Source organism: Pseudorasbora parva, chromosome 21 (assembly GCF_024679245.1).
Source record: "Pseudorasbora parva isolate DD20220531a chromosome 21, ASM2467924v1, whole genome shotgun sequence".
Taxonomy (NCBI): Eukaryota; Metazoa; Chordata; class Actinopteri; order Cypriniformes; family Gobionidae; genus Pseudorasbora; species Pseudorasbora parva.
Genome location: NC_090192.1, coordinates 20,000,261 through 20,020,775, shown reverse-complemented (window position 1 = coordinate 20,020,775; position 20,515 = coordinate 20,000,261). Strand labels below are relative to the sequence as shown.

The following is a 20,515-nucleotide window of genomic DNA, read 5'->3' as shown; positions in this document are numbered from 1 at the left end:
TGTAAGATTGTGGCCAAAACTGGTACTGCAATCAATTTCAAATTACTGCAGAGCGGTGTATCCCCCTCCCCCCTGACTCGAGGTTGCCAGATAGGCAGCTATATCCTCTAGCAGGAACGTTTGTAGCTGCAGCTGTGGTAACTAGAGCAGATCTGTCAACTCGTATGTCGAAACACTACTGACTTCATGATTGGTAGATAGGTGGAGGGCGGAGCTTGGGCCAAAACACAACATGTCAACATTAACATCAGTTGAGGGCTGCAACAACAACTTTTAAATGGCAATATCCTGGCCGGACTACTGTTGTCAGTGATATAAGTATTTAAAATGAACACGATTTCTTAATGTCTAGTGACATATCAGGGCCATTTTATGATTAATTGACATACAGCTGTGGTAACTGCTCTAGTTACCACAGCTGCAGCTACAAACCTTCCTGCTGGATCCTGCAGCCTATCTGGCAACCTCAAGTCAGGGAGGAGGGGGAAGAGGGGATACACCGCTCTAAAGTAATTTGAAAGTTATTGCAGTACCTGTTTTGGCCACGATCTTACATAGACTTCCTTTAAGCATATCACTGTTTTTATTTTATTTTATAATTTTAAAATGTTAACATTGTTAACATAAGTTCTTGTTCCACCCCATTTTGTTTTCTGCAGAGATTACTCCCTTTAGTCAGCAGGACCCATCTGTGCCTAAGATGATGCCCGTCACGGCCAGCATCACCACCCTGCCTATCAACACCGCCCTGTCCCGACCACCCGCCCAGGTGCAGATGGCACCCCCTCCGGCACTCATGGTGGAACCCATGCCCAGCCTCGCCTCCCTGGACTCCGACAACCAGTTGGAGGCTTTGCTGGAGGGCACACTGGTTGGGGACGTTGAGCCGGAGCAGAGGACTTTGGGTCTGTTAGAGGAGCTGCAAAACCAGATGCTGGACCATCCAAATTCTCCAATGGACACTTGTGAGCTGGGTTTCACTGACCCATCTGCGCCTTCCTCCTCCGCCCTGTCCTTTAATCTCCAAGACGCCGGCCTGGATAACATGGAGTGGCTGGATATCACTATGCCAGGGCCCATAGGTGGACTCAACCCGCTGGGCATCACATCTGAATTCCTGGACAGTCATGACCTGCAGCTGCACTGGGAGTGAGAGGAATTGCTTCAAAGGCGGTTATACTTTCACACGCACAGCAAGCCGTCTGCTTGTGGGGGGGTTACATTAGGGGAAGTAGGGATCGTCTGTGTGGCAGTGGTTCACGTCTGGCAGCTTCAGACTTCACTTATGCTGTTTCTATATTCACCATCTGTTCTCGTTCACATTAACGCCCTTGTTCGATCAGAATAGACGCAATAGCATTGTGTGTAATGCTGGCTAGGCTAGCTCTGGCTAGGATAGCTGTGCCATACTGAGAGAGAGCTGCTTTTGGGCAGATTAAATTCTGCTGTATTGCTATTTTGTTTTTGTTTTGTCATTCATGTCATGTGCCATTGACATCAGATTGGTTGCAGTCAGTCTATAAATATGGCTTATTTTAAAGAAGGGAAGGCCGTCAATTCCAGACATAGTGGCATCACAGTAGACTTTGCTTTGTTTGCACAAAATTGATCAACAACGCTATTAATGCTCTGGTCCGTAAGCGCAAGTGTTGGTCTGGAGGATCAAAATGTCAGACTCATCCTGGCAGTCAAGCTACATTTCCCAGAAACCCCTTTTTTCAGCGCTGACTGCAAGATTCGGTGGCAGATACACTACCCTTCAACACTTTGGGGTAAAATTTAATTTAAACTTTTTTAGAAATTGCTGTTATTCAGCAAGGATGCATAAAATTGATCAAAAGTTGACAATAACAACATTTATAATGTTAAGTAGTTTCTATTTTAAATAAATCCTGTTCTTTTGAACTTTCTATTCCTGAAGAGAAAAATCCTGAAAACAAAATATTAAACAGCATAACTGTTTTATTTTAATTATTGCACAAGTCAGTTGTATTACAATAATTTCTGAAGCAATTATGATACTGAAGGCTGGAGTAATGACTGTAAAAAATTGCTAAATTACATTTTAAACTATATTACTAGATCTATAAACTATATTGACATAGAAATCGGTTATTTTCAAATATATATATATATATATATATATATATATATATATATATATATATATATATATATATATACACTCACCTAAATGATTATTAGGAACACTTGTTCAATTTCTCATTAATGCAATTATCTAATCAACCAATCACATGGCTGTTGCTTCAATGCATTTAGGGGTGTGGTCCTGGTCAAGACAATCTCCTGAACTCCAAACTGAATGTCAGAATGGGAAAGAAAGGTGATTTAAGCCATTTTGAGCATGGCATTGTTGTTGGTGCCAGACGAGCCGGTCTGAGTATTTCACAGTCTGCTCAGTTACTGGGATTTTCATGCACAACCATTTCTAGGGTTTACAAAGAATATTGGAAAAGGGAAAAACATCCAGTATGCGGCAGTCCTATGAGCGAAAATGCCTTGTTGATGCTAGAGGTCAGAGGAGAATGGGTCGACTGATTCAAGCTGATAGAAGAGCAACTTTGACTGAAATAATCACTCGTTACAACCGAGGTATGCAGCAAAGCATTTGTGAAGCCACAACACGCACAACCTTGAGGCGGATGGGCTACAACAGCAGAAGACCCCAGCGGGTACCACTCATCTCCACTACAAACAGGAAAAAGAGGCTACAATTTGCACAAGCTCACCAAAATTGAAGACTGGAAAAATGTTAACTGGTCTGATGAGTCTTGATTTCTGTAGACATTCAGATGGTAGAGTCAGCATTTGGCGGAAACAGAATGAGAACATGGATCCATCATGCCTTGTTACCAATGTGGTGCTGGTGGTGGTGTAATGGTGTGGGGGGTGTTTTCTTGGCACACTTTAGGTCCTTTAGTGCCAATTTGGCATTGTTTAAATACCACGGCCTACCTGAGCATTGTTTCTGACCATGTCCATCCCTTTATGACCACCATGTACCCATCCTCTGATGGCTACTTCCAGTAGGATAATGCACCATGTCACAAAGCTTGAATCATTTCAACATTTCAAATTGGTTTCTTGAACATGACAATGTACTAAACTGGCCCCCACAGTCACCAGATCTCAACCCAATAGAGCATCTTTGGGATGTGGTTGAACGGGAGCTTCGTGCCCTGGATGTGCATCCCACAAATCTCCATCAACTGCAAGATGCGATCCTATCAATATGGGCCAACATTTCTAAAGAATGCTTTCAGCACCTTGTTGAATCAATTCCACATAGAATTAAGGCAGTTCTGAAGGCGAAAGGGGGTCAAACACAATATTAATGTTTGTAATATGGTGTTCCTAATAATCCTTTAGGTGAGTGTGTGTGTGTGTGTATATATATATATATATATATATATATATATATATATATATATATATATATATATATATATATATATATATATATATATATATATATATATATATATATATATATATATATATATATAATAGACCGTTATATTTTTATAAGGAAAACTGACTACAGACCAGAGGAATCGATTAACGGTTTATTAATGGTGTAAGTAGTAGCTGTGATTGCAGATTTTCCGTAAGCATAAATGGCCAATCTTTGATGAGTTTGCAAAGAGCTTTTGGCTTGATAGGGATTGAGAATCACTGAAAGATTCATTTCTTCAGTCCTAGACACATGCACATTTTTTTGAAGGCTTAATTTTGTGTCATGGATCAGCTCTCAGTTTCAGCCAAATAAAAAAAATAAAAAACTGTACATTTCGATTAACACGTGATCAGTTAAATACTGTTGTGAATCAAATTTTATGTAAATAATCTACGAAAACAAATATTTGTATAAAAAAGAAAAGAAAAAATATTAGCTGTCACATCTGACTTGTTGGATGTCCACAGAGGTAACTGTGTGTATGTGAAATGTTAAGTGTGTGTGTGATTGTTCGTCACTTCGGTGGAATGTTGTGTGTTTTGGTGCGTCATACTGTAAGGAAGTTCCAGTTTTTCCCCACAATTTTCTCAGTTCGGTTTGCACAGTGGTCACTATATTTTGCGTTATTTGCTGATTTTTGATGTTATGAAACAAAGCTCCGTCAGAGAAGCTGCTTTTAGAAAGACATTATGTAAATGAAGCCTTTAGAAGTGACAACTGACACTAAATATAATGATCTCTCTGTGTGTTATGTGAGAACAGAGGATCTTTGTACTGTTTATTCCTCCTGTAAACTGAGTTTTGAAAATGCAAAGCTCTCTGGGGTTGTTTCAGAAGCAAACCTGACAGGTTACTGATGACTTTACTGCATGTTAAATGTCACTGGCAGCTTATACATTCATCTGTTGAGGGAGTCTGAGAACAACATGATCCAGATTTGTCTGCTTTTTATTGTTCTGAAGATTTTAGCAGGCCTGTTTTGTCAGGTTCTCGTACTATATATGTGTGTGTGGATGCATGTGTTGGTATGCTTGAGTGTCTCCGTCTGTTTTACTGCCTTTTGGTTCAAGTTATACTCTCAAACAGACCATCAAAATGAAATATCTGTGTAAATTAACATATTATGTATATATATTTGCAAAATTTCTTGGCAGCATGTGAATAATCAAATTGATGTGATAACTTCCTCTTGGTTTGTTTTTGTTTTTTATCTTCTGTTTAGCCCTTCCCGGTTTTATCTTTGCTTTTCTTTCATGATGTTGTCAGCCACCTCATGGGAAAACATTTTTTATTCATATATATATCCTGCTCTGACATGACTCCTTTCCATTCAGCAAAGGCAATACGCATCCACCAGCTTTGAACTCACCTCTCTCAGATGTGAAGCGAGTTTTGTTTGATCCAAAGGGGCTTTTTATTCATGTTATTTTTACAAGCACTTTCCTGCTGTAGTGATGAACTGCTCATCCCAGTTAGATCAGCCGCACAGATGAGCTTTCGTAAAAGGCAAAAGCTTCAGTGTTATATGTGTGTTGTCTGCTCAGAAGTCGGACGATTAATAACGCCCATTGACTTTGCACTGTTTGCTCTGCATACTGTCCAAATCGTGGCCTCTCCAGGGAAGAAAAATTGCCAAATACTAGTCTCACCTAGTATAATCATTCACTGCTGTGTGCAGCTATGGGGACAAATTTAGTCCAGTATGGAATAATGCATGTGTCTGACTGTTCAGAGCCATTTTTGGCACTACAGACTGCTGTTATAATGCAGCCTGACCTGTGCAATGTTTTATGTACACCTATCGAACTATTATTCTGACAAGCAAGTGAAGGAGAAAGAATAGGATACACTGACCGTGATAGGTATTCAACATGTTTTAGAATTTAGAGCTTCTGTGGGATTAAAACTTAACGGTTCAAATGACCAAAGAGGCCAAATATTGTATTTTGCCATTTCATGTAGATATAGACACTACCTTCAAAAGTTTGGGGTCCGTTTTTTTATTTTATTTTTAAGAAATTGATACTTTTAATTCAGAAACGATGCATTAAATTGATCAAAAATTACAGTAAAGACATTTACAATGTTACAAAATATTTCTATTTCAAATAAATTCTGTTTTTTAAACTTTCGACTGATCAGAGAATCCTGAAAAAAAAAATAATAATCAAGGATTCCTCTAAAATATTAAAGGGTTAGTTTATTCTAAAATGAAAATTATGTAATTAATTACTCGCCCTCATGTCGTTCCAAACCTGTAAGACCTTCGTTCATCTTCGGAACACAAATGAAGATATTTTTGATGCAATCCGAGAGTTCTCTAATCCCTCCATCAACAGCTATTTAATGGACACTTTCAAGGTCCAGAAAGGTAGTTAAGACATTGTTAAAATAGTCCATGTGACTCCAGTGGTTCAACCTTAATTTTATGAAGTGATGATTTCTCATCACTATTTTTTGTGTGTAAAAAACAAACAAAAATAACGACTTTATTCAACAATTTCTTCTAGCCTGTGTCAGACTCTTACGCTGTTGACGCTTGTGTAAACATTGCAGCGCTCCCAGAACGCCGGCTTACCATTGGCCGACGCTGTTCACGTGAGCACCACGACGCATGCACACGAGTCGTTCTGCTGTAGAGCTAGGAAGGCTGCACTGTTTACACCAAGCCAACAGCGTAAGTGTCTGACAAAGGCTAGAAGAAATCATTTTTTGAAGCCAATACGGAAGTAATGTAAACTGCAATTCATCGACTGGCCACTAGGGACAGGCTCCAGAAGGGAGCAGAATCTCATTGAGCCCCATGTTAAAATTCCCAACTTTACAGCAGAAAAAAAACATCCTGGTACAAATTGTGGTTTTGGCCTATACGGCTAATTATGAACTTCATGACAACTGTGAGGGGGTCATTTTTTTTATAACTCCTTCGTTTACGTTATATAAAGCCTTAAAGTTCTGCATAATTAAGGGTGTGATTACGTTGAGTGACAGGTGGATAGCCATTTATCCGCCCTCTATAGTCATTGTGTCACCTAAGCTCCACCCACATCCTACCTTTTTGCCCATTTTCTGTTATCCGGGAGTGACACGCGCTTGCAAGATGGCAACGCCCAGCTCGCCCCTACTTTAAGCTTCAGAACGGCTTATCAGAATTCTATGGGAGACGTCACGGACACTACGTCCATATTTTTTTACAGTATGGTTTTTGCGCACAAAAAGTATTCTTGTCACTTCATAAAATTAAGGTTAAACAGATTTAGTCACATGGATGATTTTAATAATGTCTTTACTACCTTTCTGGGCCTTAAAAGTGTTAATTAAATAGCTGCCGATGGAGGGGTCAGAGAGCTATCTGTTTTTAACCAACGAAGACCTTACGGGGTTGGAACGACATAAGGTTGAGTAATTAATGAGTAATTCATTTTTTGGGTGAACTAACCCTTTAAGCAGCACAACTGTTTATAATCTGCATATTCTAATGAAGGATCGTGTGACACTGAAGACTGGAGTAATAATGCTGAAAATTCAGCTCTACCATCATAGGAATAAATTACATTTAAAAAAATTAAAACAGAAAAAAGTTACTTAAAATTGTGAAATATTATTACAGTAAAGGCTGATCACATAAATGCAGAGGATATTTCTTTCAAAAACATTAAAAAATCGCACTGATCCCAAGCTTTTGTATGTTAGTGTAGGTAGTTGAGGATTTTTCTTGGGGAAAAGTATTTAATCTGTATTGAATTTAGTTGATTTAGAGATGGAGAGTCAATGCAAGTGTCCCGTTTGCAGTTTAATAGTGCAGTTGGAGAGTAAAGCAATAATTTGCATTTTATATAGTGCTGTATTGTATACAGTATATGCAGTAGATGAGATATCAGAGCATCCCTTCCGTTTTTACGTCATCTATTTGCAAGGACGCCTGCTGCAGTGCAGCTGAGCTCTAGAAACCTGTGGCTTGCGCGTTTTTGCCATTTATGATGTCAAAGCTCAGCTCCTCTTAGGCTTCATGTAGATGTAGTACTCCTAGTTCCTCATTTTCAAAAACGTCTGCTGGACTCATCTAGATGTCATGCTCTTTATCAAATATTAATGTATATTACGTATCAGCGGTGATGACACTGGGCGATATTTCCTGCCGCCTTTGAACATGCTCCAAAGCAGGAGATCAATCATCATTTGTATGCCATATGTTTTGCACATTGTGTATATATTTTAATGGATGTAATACATATTTTTATACATGTTTGGCGCATTCATGAGCTATATTTTGTGAATAGTTTTAAAGATACGAGTATATATACGCCATCACGTGTCAATGAAAATGTATGTATTGTGAAAATACTGTCGTAGAGTCTCTTAAATATATCAGAGGAATGACATGCAAACCTGTGTCTGTTATTGTTTATTTGTCATAAGAGATGTTGAAAGAGTTCTTTTTATATTCTGAATATTTAATGTTGCACATCTTTTCAAATTGTAATTGTTATCTTAGAACTTTTCATGTACAAAAAAATGAGTCCATCGTTTTCATAGTGACATTTAATACAATATATTTTCTATAAATTTTCCTCAGGCTCATTTACCTGACTATTACAAAAATGAACTAGTGTTATATTAGGAGTTATGAATGTCACTCAAACCTGGCTATTTCAATTTGAATATCAGTATATTATGCTGTTAAAAAATACATTACATTGATAAATATATTTTGTCTAATGGGCTGGGATTGTTATCCAACTGTTACTGTCCACATTGTTCATGCCTATACATTTCAAATATTGGTACTTTATAGGAATATTTTAATTTAGGGATTTTTTTTTACTGCACACCATTTCAGGAAATGAAATGGAGACTCACTCCAAGGCATGATCTTGATGTTCAATTGGTGAATTAATCTTTCAATTGTCATATTTGAATTTAATTCGTTGAACTGTAGCAAACCTATAGGGGTGAGTCTCCAGTGGTTAATAAACCAAGGATTTGGTCATATCTGACTCAAAATAAGCCAATAGGCGACCGGTACATTTGATCTGTGCACTTCTTCCACCACTACTCATCGCTGACTATCACCCTGAAAGCATGTCTATAGGAAGAGGTTAATACAAATGACTGGTAGCCATCATCACCGTTATTAATGGCTTGAATTCATCTAGTTTCAGCACATCTCAAAGCCTACTTATTGACTTCCCAAACTATTCTGCCATAGGATACAGATAAAAGCCCCTTTCTTTGGACAGGGACAGTGTCTTCAGGCCCTTCTGATGTTTTTACAGTCATGGTGTGACAGATCTGGAACCATTATTTTATGCTTCAAATCCTATCTACAGCACAGATCTTTTTGTGGCAGGACGGACAAATGTGGATGACATCTTTGAAGCGATTCACAAAGAAGGGGACCAGGCAACATCCGGCCAGACACCTGTGCCAAAAACAAAAGAATGACAATGAAAATGTTCTTTCCTATTCTGACACTGTAGAAATAGTTTTTGGTTCATCTGTTTTAAGTAGTTTATTTGCCTGCTTATAGCAGATTCACATACAGAGAGGAACCTCCTTGAATGGTTCTTCAATAATGAACAATATGTGAGGAATAATACAAGAGTACTGGTTCTTGAGTCAGATTAGCTAAGTTAGTGTTTCGCTTTTTATCACTTTGTTTGTGTTAATGTACACTGTAAAAAAAAAAAAAAAAAGCAAATTTTGAACTTTTGCAGTACAATCGACTTGGATGTTAAAGTTATTTCAACTTAAATTATGTTAAACTGACTTTAAATGAGTTACATCTTGTATAACTAATAAAAAAAGTTTAACATTTCTTAACTTATTTTGATGAGTTAAAACAATGTAAAAACATATGTTGTCATAACTTATTGATCATATAATTTTTTACAGTGTAGTTGAACTGTCAGGGACTTCCGAGGCAATTTACTGAAAAAAGAAAGCAAGCTCTGGTGAGAACTAAACTAATTATTACAGCAGTAATTTCTCGCTAGAAATGACAGAAGTGGAAACCGTTGGTCAAAAACGTACATTTACACACATACTGATCGCTGCACTGTAAAAAAATTTGTGTTGTGTTTGTGGTGGTTTTTGTTGGTTTAACTTAAAAAAGTAAGTAACCTGGTTGCCTTAAAATTTTGAGGTTATTGAAATTAAAAATTTGAGTTGATACAATGAAGGAAATTTGTTTAATAAATAGAAACTCAAAATATTATTGTATCTGAACGACATAAAAAAATGATAAATCATGAAAATTATGCACTATTTGGCATGTTTCACTGTGTCATCAGAAATAACACACACAATTACCCAATATGCTTACATAATCTTTTAATAATATTTTAATAAACGTTGTCGAATCTCAAAAAATGTTCATTGTATTAACTCAAAATTTTAATTTCAATGAACTCAAAATTTTAAGGCAACCAGGTAACTTTTTTTCTAAATAATTTTTTACAGTGTGACTGCAATTTTCAGACGGCATCTTTCTTTTTCTAGCTCAACTGTCGTTGAATGGAACGCATAGGATTGTGGGATATCAAAGGCAGAGAAGGATTTATCTATGCTGTCTTCAAAAATCAATCCGATGAAGGTATCTCAGGAGACAGGAAGTGAAGCTAACATTGTATTCGGATGGGCCTTGATGCCTTTGAATCATTCAGGTTTGGAACAACATAGCTTTTCACACTTGAAATGGGTCGTTCTAAACCCAGGCTAAATTGAATCCTGGGTTATCGTGCTTCACTTTTTACACTGCTTGTAATTTACCCAGTAAAAAAGTATTAATAAAATGATGTTTCACATTCCTAAACCTTGAGATTTGTCAGTGTCATTGATTGAAGCATGCAACCTGTTTACATAAAAGCTCCAGCATTGCACATCCTGTACTATCAACTTGATACTGAATGGATCTGTCTATAAAGGTACGAAATTTACTATTTATATACTATGTGCCGCATCATGACGTTTTGTACCGTAGAAGTTTGGCACAGCAATGCAGGGTTAACACTCCAAAATCGCTGCTAACCACGCTTCTAAATTACAAGTGTGAAACCTAGGGTTAAAAGCTGTGTTTAGAATGACGATAACCCGGGATTAAGCACCGCGTGAAAAGAATTTTCATTTTGGGGTGAACCATTCCTTTATGTGACGGTCTAGCAAGTCATTGAATCATACACTCGATTTGTATAAAAAAACATTGATTTAGCCTGTTTGTGTTGCTCTGCGATGCACAACATTTACTTCTGCTCTAATTTATTTTAGTCTATTTCCATTGGTGGAGCAAAAATATGAGCTGCTGGCAATACTGTGACTAAAATGTGAGTAATTTACATTCTTATTTATTGAACAGTTACATTAAAAAAAAAAACATTTGCAATCGCTGTTAGAATATCAACACGACTGATTACTTGGTCTTTTCGATATTGTTGGTTATTCACTGTAGAGTACTCACCCCACCACAGACAAGAGACAGCAAAAGAGGAAGGCATTGCTGCCCACTTTATAACCAATCTCAGTGGTGACAGTTTTATGGCAAGAGGGGCATTTCACTTTGGCTGGGGACATGGTGAGATCGTCCAGGTTTATTAAGGTCTCTGGGAAGGCAAAACACATTCATCTTGTTTATTTCATCATATGCAAACTATTTCTATGGCAATCTTAATCCAAGATATTTGTCAAGAGGTCAGTTGTGTAAATCTGTTAACTTGCCTGTGTTTGCCTGCACAGTATTGGTAGAGGAAACAGTTCCTGTAAGAGAAATGGTGAGAATGTAGTTTTAGGATTGGAGCTTTTCCATCTGACATAATGAGTATATCATACAAAATTAGTTTTCCTTGGGATTATTTTTATTCTTATATATTTAGACATGACATGAAATTTGTTTAGAATGTTACCTTAACTGTCGGTTAAACAGTTTACAACTGATCATTAGATCTTTGTGTGTGTGTGTGTGTGTGTGTGTGTGTGTGTGTGTGTGTGTGTGTGTGTGTGTGTGTGTGTGTGTGTGTGTGTGTGTGTGTGTGTGTGTGTGTGTGTGTGTGTGTGTGTGTGTGTGTGTGTGTGTGTGTGTGTGTGTGTGTGTGTGTGTGTGTGTGTGTGTGTGTGTGTGTGTGTGTGTGTGTGTGCGTGCCTGCAAGAATAAGAAACCTCTTATATGAATGTGCATAACAAAATAAAGGCATGAAACCAGTTCATTTGTGGTACACTGACAACATAGTAGTTTTATAAAATTAGTTTAATTATTAGGTTACTTTAAAAACAAAATAAAGAAGACTTTAAGATACTCTTAAGGTTAACTTAAAATACTGCTGGAATTACAACATTTTTAACTGAAAGAAAATAATAACTTCACAGTCATTTGAGATTGATTGATCTCATTTAAATGATCTCAGGGATGTGGCTGATCTGGTTTGTGGTCACTTTGGCACCAGCTGGCTGCAGTAATGTGGCGTCTTAACCTGCACCCTATTTTTGAGAATTTTCTGAAAATGACATACCCAAATAAAAATGTCTGCAGATGGTGTATATTCATAAATCTGGTCTTATTTTAAACTAGACACTCGAAATTGTGTTACCCAAGAGTCATAATAACTCAAAGTAGTATAGGAACAGAGTAAAACAAGGGGAAATATACAAATAAAGTGACTCACTTTTCATTTTTATTTTTGTATTCACTTAGGAAAAAAAAATTAATTGTAATGTTAAGGCCCTGAAAATAACCTAGATATAAAACTGTACGTTTGATCATGTTTTTGATTCAAATTTGAAGATGATACTCTCGAAAATGTAGCTGCTGTAAGCTTTTATATCAAGAAAAGCCTAGGCGTCCTTTGAAATTTCCTCTCAACATTTGTAATTGTAAAGAGTAGTTTTTCTTTCAAATACATTTGCAATAATCTGCTAATTATGATCCATTTACAGTTCCTGAAAAAATAATCAACTATTTACAGAATTAAAAAAAGTGTAAAAAACTAATTTAGTTGATTAACAGCCTGTCATAGAGTCTGCGCGCTCCACTGCGGTGTGTGTGTAATCTGGCAAGCAGGAGCGCCGGTGTCATGGAAACTACACACGAGGAGTATTCACCAATAATGCTTGAAAACACTGTGCAAGATAATACCTTTTGATTGGTTACAACGTCCGTCAATCAAACATTTGTTTCCAAGGCACTGATTGGCATTATCCTGCAAAAAACATGTGTGCTTTGATTGATAGCTTGCGAGCCAGTAATGTGCTTCCTGTATATAATGAGCCTTCAGAAAGCCTGTGATTGAAGGCTGGGAGGGTTTAACTTGACCGGAAGAGTCCAAAGTACAGGGGAGATCGTCAGAATAATGATTAGAATGATATTTTATTGAAAATAGACATGATTGATTACTCTAACTCAAAACGCTCATGCAACCAAAGGGGGATTTTTCCCCCCTCGATTCAGTTCGATCTGATCTGCACGATAGTAGATAAAGATGAGTACTGCGTTTATTATGCTAATGTTTAAATAGCTATTGCTTCAGCATTTCATTTAACCCTTTCCTATTTGGTGTATTTATTGCAAAAAAAAAGGTTAGAAGATGAGTGTTTCAGCTTTCAAATGATGCATAGTTTGTGATAGTTGATTGAATATTTTGTATAAAACAAAAGTAAATAAAAGTACAAACACACCCACTTCCTGCAATGATCCGGTGCATAGTTAAGGGGTGCACTGGAAACCCCTTAAAGTTATAAAGTTAAACTTAAATAACTTAAGTTTAAATAATTTAAATAGCCAAATAACTTTGACATAGTGCTTTTAAATGTACCCGCTTTTAAAGCATATTGCCTGTCGTACAAAGTTGCCCTTAAGCCACCGGAGTGGTGGTGGCACTGGGGCTTGGGCCCATCATCACTACTTGCAGCTATATTTAATGTTACATTTGCAATATAACTATATTATTTTACCTGGGATTTCCTCTTGAAGAGTAATTATAGGAGAAATAATGTCTGTAGGAGAAACAGGGAGAATGTAGAGTCCTTGGATGGGAGCCTGAATTGGATCTGTCACAGTGAGAATATAATACAAGACAGCACACAATAAATAATGTTGCATTTGCTTAATAATAACTGAAAATGTTCCATAAAAGCAGCAGTAACACAAAAAATAATGCTTTTTTTGCATGTCTAGTGTAACTATTGTTTAATTGAAATATCCTATGTTCTGAATATTTATTTATAATATTTATGAATATAAAAATGTGTTTTGAGGAAAGATTTCCATAATAATGAGCAGTAAATATGAATGTACTTTGTGCTTCGGGGGGTCTAAATGAAATGTTAAGGAGTAAAATGTATGATGTTTTTCCATTTAGAAGTGTAATTGACTATAAATACCTCATCATAGTCATATTTAAATCATTTAAGTCATCTAAAATATGTAATATTTGTATATGTACATCATTGTTTTTTTTTTTTTTTTTATAATCTAGACACATGCCTTGTGATTGTGTTGTCAAACATGAGCTTTTTTTCTGAACAAGATCCTTCTCTTTTTGCTCCAGTAACTTCAATTCCTCCTCTATTTTTTCCAGTTCCGAAGGGCCCTCTTCGTTTGCATGGTATCCTAAAAGCAAAAAAGATGTAAAACAACCAAATTATTGTTTGAACTAACTAGTCAAATGTAAGTATGCAGATGAGTGACGGCCAAGAGTGGACTCATTGTAATTTGAATGCTCATTTCCTAGTATAGGTGCAGCTCCTTTAGTATTAAGAGAGAATTGGACTCAGTGTTTGCATGTTTTATTGTGCAGTGAAATAGCCAAATGTTGTTGCTCTGACTCTGAAGTATTTAAGTGGGGTTTTTTTTCGTTCCTCCAGTAATGTTCCCATTGATCAAACTAATCAAGGTACGTTTTATTGTTATTATTTAAAGGTCAGCCATTTCATCATCATCAGTCTTTCTAAAGAGTTTTTTTCTTTACCTTCTATTCTGTTGTTCTTCTTTTGGATCTCCTGCAGAAACTGAAGCCGGTTTTGGAGCTGTTGTCGTCTGAAGAGGATGTTCCACAGGTCTGTGGTTTCTTCATCCTGTTCAGAGCCCTGTGGCAGCACTGCAGTCATAGTACTGCTGCCCTACAGGCCAATTACATTGATTTTACAATTTAATTTGTACATATTTCCATTTTGACATGATTAATAACCACAAAGTCTAACTGTTCTTCATTTGCAGCTATCTGTGGATTTGCAGCCACAATAAAAGGTTAGCATTGTTGATTAAAGTATTAACACAAATAATTGTTACGTATAAGTGAACCCTTGAATTTAGTGACTTGTAGATCCCCCTTCTGCATAAAAACCTCCACCAAAAATCCTCTAAACAGAAATTATATACAGTACAGGCCAAAAGTTTGGACACATTACTATTTGTAATGTTTTTGAAAGAAGTTTCTTCTGCTCATCAAGCCTGCATTTATTTGATCAAAAATACAGAACAAATGTAATATTGTGATATATTATTACAGCTTAAAATAATTGGTTTCAATTTATTATATTTAAATGATAATTTATTTCTGTGATTCGAAACTGAATTTTCAGTATCATTCCTCCAGTCTTCAGTGTCACATGATCCTTCAGAAATCATTCTAATATGATGATTCAGTTTCAAAGTTGGAAACAGTTTTGACACTTAATATTTTGTCATAACCTGTAATACTTTTTTAATAATACTTTGATGAATAAAAACTAAAAATAAATAAATAGATAGATAGATAAATAAATAAATAAATAAATAAGTAAGTAAGTAAGTAAGTAAGTAAGTAAGTAAGTAAGTAAATAAATAAATAAATAAATAAATAAATAAATAAATAAATAAATAAATAAATAAATAAATAAATAAATAAATAAGAAGCAAATGTTTTAAAGGGTTACTTCAGCGATTAGCATATGGCTTTGTATCAGTTGAATCCCTGGAGTATATTCAACTGATTTTGAAAAAATACATTTTCTGTCTTTTCTCAGTCTTGAAAGCACTAAATTAAAAAATAATTTCACATTTCTACTACATTAATGACCCAATTTAAATACAGATTCATCTTCCCAGCGCTGAAGTACTCCTTTTAAAAAATAGAAATCTTTTGTAACAATATAACACTGCTCAGTAATTTGGGGTGTCATTTATTTTATTTTTTTTATTTTTTTATTTTTTGAAATAAATCAATAATTTTATTCAGCAAGGATGTGTAAAATTGATTAAAAAAATGATAGGAAAGTTGATTTATATTATTTGAAAATATGTTTTTTATTTAGAATAAATGCAGTTCTTTTGAACCTTTTATTCATCAGATATATTAGGCCGCAGAACTGTTCCCAACACTCAATAAATAAGAATATTAGAATGATTTCTGAAGGATCATGTGACACTGAAGAGAAGACTGGGGTAACGATCCTGAAAATTCAGCTTTGCATCACAGAAATAAATGATAATTTAAGTATAATAAATTGAAAACCAAATATTTTAAATTGTAACATCACAATATTTAAAAAATGTATTTTTGATCAAATAAATGCAGGCTTGATGAGCAGAAGAAACTTCTTTTAAAAACATTACAAATAGTAATGTGTCCAGACTTTTGGCTTGTACTGTATATTGTGGAATATATAGGTGCCAAACATGAGGCACGCCTGCTTTAGACTGCAGTGGTTTCACCAGTGTGTTGTCCTTTCATAAGCACCATTTTTGTTCAGTCTTTTTCTGATGGTGTACACATGAACAAAAACTTTAGTAGTTTGTAGAGTTTATGAAGGTATTTTGCTGTTGTCATTGGGTTCTTTGGGATTATTTATGGTGTTCTTAGAGATCTTTATAGGATTCCCACTCCTAGGAGAGTATGAGATCTAGGGAGATGTTTCCACATTTGTAGATCTTTAGCAGGTCTTTAGAAAAGCTTTTTGTATCTCTGTGTTAACCAATCTTTCTTGTGAAGAACAGATTTGTTAGTAACAATTTCTGTGCCTTTATTTAAATGGCGAGGCACGTGTGTCACCCAGCACACACACACTCCAATTCTTTGGAGGTTACTTTTGGTTCACTCACTTTCTGTACCCTCTACTATGAATTATCACTCAGTGTCCACGTGTGTGTATGTGTGTGTTTGTGTGTTCTCATTTTATGAGTAATCATTAAGGCTGCATGAAATTTTAAAAATGTGTTTTTCTTTGATATACAGTGCATCCGGAAATTATTCACAGCTCATGACTTTTCCCACATTTTTTGTTATGTTATATAGCCTTATTTTTAACCAGATTAAATAATCCCCCCCCCCCCCTCAAAATTCTACAAACAATACCCCATTATAACAACATTAAAGACGTTTGTTTGAAATCTTTGCAGGTTTATTAAAAAAAAAAAAAAAGTATTCACAGCCTTTGCCATGACACTCAAAATTGAGCTCAGGTGCTCTCCTGTTTCCAATGATCATCCTTGAGATGTTTTTACGACTTAATGGAAGTCCACCTGTGATAAATTCAGATGATTGAACATGATTTGGAAAGGCACACACCTGTCTATTTAAGGTCCCACAGTTAATGTCAGAGAACAAACCCAGCCATCAAGTCCAAGGAATTGTCTGTAGACCTCCGAGATAGGAAAGAATTAAGGCACAGATGTGGGAAAGGGGACAGAAACACTTCAGCATCAAAAGAGGCATCAAAGGTCCCAACGGGCACAGTGTCCTCCATCATCCATACATGAAAGAAGTTTGGAACCACAGGACTCTTCCTAGAGCTGGTTTGCCAGCCAAATTGAGTGATCAGGAATGAAGGGCCTTAGTCAGGGAGGTGGCCAAGAACCTGATAGTCACTCTTAGAGAGCTCCAGCGTTTCTCTGTGGAGAGAGGAGAACCTTCCAGAAGAACAACCATCTCTGCAGCACTCCAACAATCAGACCTGTATAATTGTAGAGTAGCGAGACGGCACATGACAGCCCTCCTGGCATTCTCCAAAAGGCACCCGAAGGACTCTCAACCATAAGAAATCAAATTCTCTGGTCTGATGAAAGATTGAACCCGAATGGCAAGCGTCATGTTTGGAGGAAACCAGGCACCACTCATCACCTGGCCAATACCACATGGTTGTGGCAGCATCTTGATGTGGGGATGTTTTTAGTGGCAGGTACTGGGAGACTAGTCAGGATCAAGGGAAAGATTAATGCAGCAAATGTACATGGACATCTTTGATGAAAACCTGCTCCAGAGCTCTCTGGACCTCAGACTGGGGCGAAGGTTCATCTTCTATCAGGACAACGACCCTAAACACACAGTCAAGATAACAAAGGAGTGGCTATGGGACAACTCTGTGGATGTCCTTGAGTGGCCCAGTCAGATCCCAGACTTAAACCCGATTGAACATCTCTGGAGAGATCTGAAATGGATGTGCACTGACGCTCCCCATCCAACCTGATAGAGCTTGAGAGGTCCTGCAAAGAAGAATGGGAGAAACGGGCCAAAAATAGGTGTGCCAAGCTTGTAGCATCATACTCACAAAGACTTGAGGCCATAATTGTTTCCAAAGGTGCTTCTACAAAGTATTGAGCAAAGGCTGGGAATATTATGTACATGTGATGTTTATTTTGAAACAATTTCAATCAAACTTTTTTCCTGTTGTTGTCATTATAAGGTATTGTATGTAGAATTTTGAGGATAAGAATGAATTTAATCCATTTTGTAATAAATGCCTTGAATAGCTCTATTTTGAAATAATTAATCATTCTAGAATGATTTAAGGAATTTTTAAAGAAGTGAATCTGCATAGGAAATAATAAACAAATTACAAACATTAGATAAATGCAATAGAACAAAGATACAAATTAAATAAACAGTACTTCCAGTCTAATTTGTATTAAGGTACAGAGATTCAATAATCAAATGTAAAATAACACTGCATAGATTTCACTGTATAAATGACATCTAATTAATCAAAAGTGATTTAGTCTTTGTATTTTGTTGTTTGATTAAAGGGTTAGTTCATCCAAAATGAAAATTCTGTCAATAATTACTTTCCCTAATGTCGCTCGACACCCATAAGACCTCCGTTCATCTTCAGAACACAAATTAAGATATTTTAGTTGAAATCCGATGGCTCAGAAAGACCTTCATTGACACCAATGTCATTTCCTCTCTCAAGACCCATAAAAGGCACTGAAGATGTCGTTACAAAGTCCGTCTCACTACAGCGGGTATACAATAATATAATGAAGCGACGAAAATAGTTTTTGTGTGCAAAAAAAAAAAAAACTAAATAGTGACTTATATAGTGATGGGCCGATTTCAAAACAAAGATTCGAACGGTTATGAATCAGCGTATCGATTCAGGATTCGGATCGCCAATGTCATATGATTGCAGCAGTTTGACACGTGATCCAAATCATGAATCAATATGCTGATTCATACTTTGTTTTGAAATTGGCCCATCACTATATAAGTCGTTATTTAGTTTTTTTGCGCAAAAAAAACTATTCTCGTCGCTTCATAAAATTATTGTAGAGCCACTGTAGTGAGATGGACTTTGTAATGTCGTCTTTAGTACCTTTTATGGGTCTTGAGAGAGGAAATGACATTGGTGTCAATAAAGGCCTTTCTGAGCCATCGGATTTCAACTAAAATATCTTCATTTGTGTTCCGAAAAGGAACGAAGGTCTTACTGGTGTTGAACGAAATTGGGGTAAGTAATTAATGACAGGATTAACATTTTTGGGTGAACAAACCCACTTTAACATCAGTGACAGACAGCCGCAGGTTTATCAGGCTGATGTCACTTTAAGAGCTAGTGCATTGATCTACTATAATGATATTTCTGTTTTCCTTCTCAATTGTTTACATTCATGTTAACCATATGTGACTGTGTTTACGAGGATAATGCTGTAATGTTATTTATTATTTTGCATGTATGTGTCCATTCAAAACAAATAGAGGTTTGCGTGAGTTCAAAAATGAGTTCTCTTTCGCTTCTTCTTGCTCTCTAATGGCCCTCTAAAGTTCTGGAACTTTGAAAAAGTTCTACCTCGCGAGCAGGGCTGTTTGGAGGGGGAAATATTTACCCTGAACTTCGTTTAGACCCTGCTTCCTGCGGACGAAACACACCGAGTACCACCCAAAGTTCCTGGATCCTGGGGAAAGTTCCTGCGGTGGAAACACGGCTTTTGACTTCACGGAAAGCTATTTTGACTTTTAATAATTATCAGGATATGAATTATTAATATATACATTTCAATTTTCACTAGTTAAAATGCTAATTCTTAATATCAGGTCACCATAGGCTGCCATTCAAATTCAACTGTTGATATCAAGAACTGATTTCCTAGTTGAAATTCCAATTTCACATTTCAGAAATACAATTCTTACTAGTAAAAAATAATTTGCAGATATCAAAAATAACAAATGTAACATGTTGAAATACATTTACAGATATCAAGAATAAACATTTCAACTAGTGACAATTGAATTCTTGATATCAGGACTTGTGTTTAACAGCAACAAATTATTGATATCAAAGATTGGCATTTCTGAAATGTGAAATTGGAATTGCAACTAGTAAGAAATCAATTATTGATATCAACAATCGAATTTGAATGGCAGCCTGTAGTGAAAATATTATATCAAGAAATTTAATTTTTACTAGTTGAAATTTAATTCAAAAACTGCCATTGTTACTAACATAAATCTAATTCCTGATACCAAGAGTTTAAATAATTTTAAAATTGATTTCTTACTAGTTGAAATCCATATTCTTTGATTGATCAAAAAATCAAAACGGCTTGCCATACATATACAGCGTACAAGACTTTGGTGATATGCTTTTATGAAAATTAGCTTTTTAGAAAAATGCCACAAACATTTCCCTGCCAAATTCTATTGAATTCCTCTTTGCGTCTGTTTTATAGGCCTATAGATCATTTCCGAAGTGTGCACGGTGTTCTCATCATTGTCCACCTACGCAATCAACATTCTGATCTATAGCTGCAGGGAATACACTGTGTTGCTATTTTTAGTCTATGACGTTCTGTTGATC

The 20,515-nt window shown here is 36.1% G+C and overlaps 2 protein-coding genes and 1 long non-coding RNA gene across 3 annotated transcripts in view; 2 read left to right on the top strand and 1 right to left on the bottom strand.

Annotated features, from left to right (window-relative positions):
- mrtfba (myocardin related transcription factor Ba) overlaps nt 1-2,114 on the top strand; it is a 37,791-nt gene extending 35,677 nt beyond the window's left edge. Inside the window, exon 16 of the mRNA XM_067429739.1 lies at nt 660-2,114. Within this exon, the coding sequence (XP_067285840.1) occupies nt 660-1,153 (494 nt within the window). The 3' untranslated portion in view covers nt 1,154-2,114. The remainder of the gene's footprint in view (nt 1-659) is intronic.
- Nucleotides 2,115-5,935: 3,821 nt separating this feature from the next.
- Nucleotides 5,936-20,515, bottom strand: part of ubald1a (UBA-like domain containing 1a) — a 45,592-nt gene continuing 31,012 nt past the window's right edge. Inside the window, exons 3-8 of the mRNA XM_067429546.1 lie at nt 14,434-14,584; nt 13,950-14,075; nt 13,418-13,513; nt 11,192-11,230; nt 10,935-11,076; nt 5,936-8,900 (exon numbers count right to left, since the gene is read on the bottom strand). Of these exons, the coding sequence (XP_067285647.1) occupies nt 8,792-8,900; nt 10,935-11,076; nt 11,192-11,230; nt 13,418-13,513; nt 13,950-14,075; nt 14,434-14,584 (663 nt within the window). The 3' untranslated portion in view covers nt 5,936-8,791. The remainder of the gene's footprint in view (nt 8,901-10,934; nt 11,077-11,191; nt 11,231-13,417; nt 13,514-13,949; nt 14,076-14,433; nt 14,585-20,515) is intronic.
- LOC137055678 (uncharacterized) lies at nt 14,330-14,749 on the top strand. Its single transcript, XR_010900053.1, has 3 exons — nt 14,330-14,358; nt 14,471-14,521; nt 14,682-14,749. It is a non-coding gene; the product is annotated as an uncharacterized lncRNA (long non-coding RNA).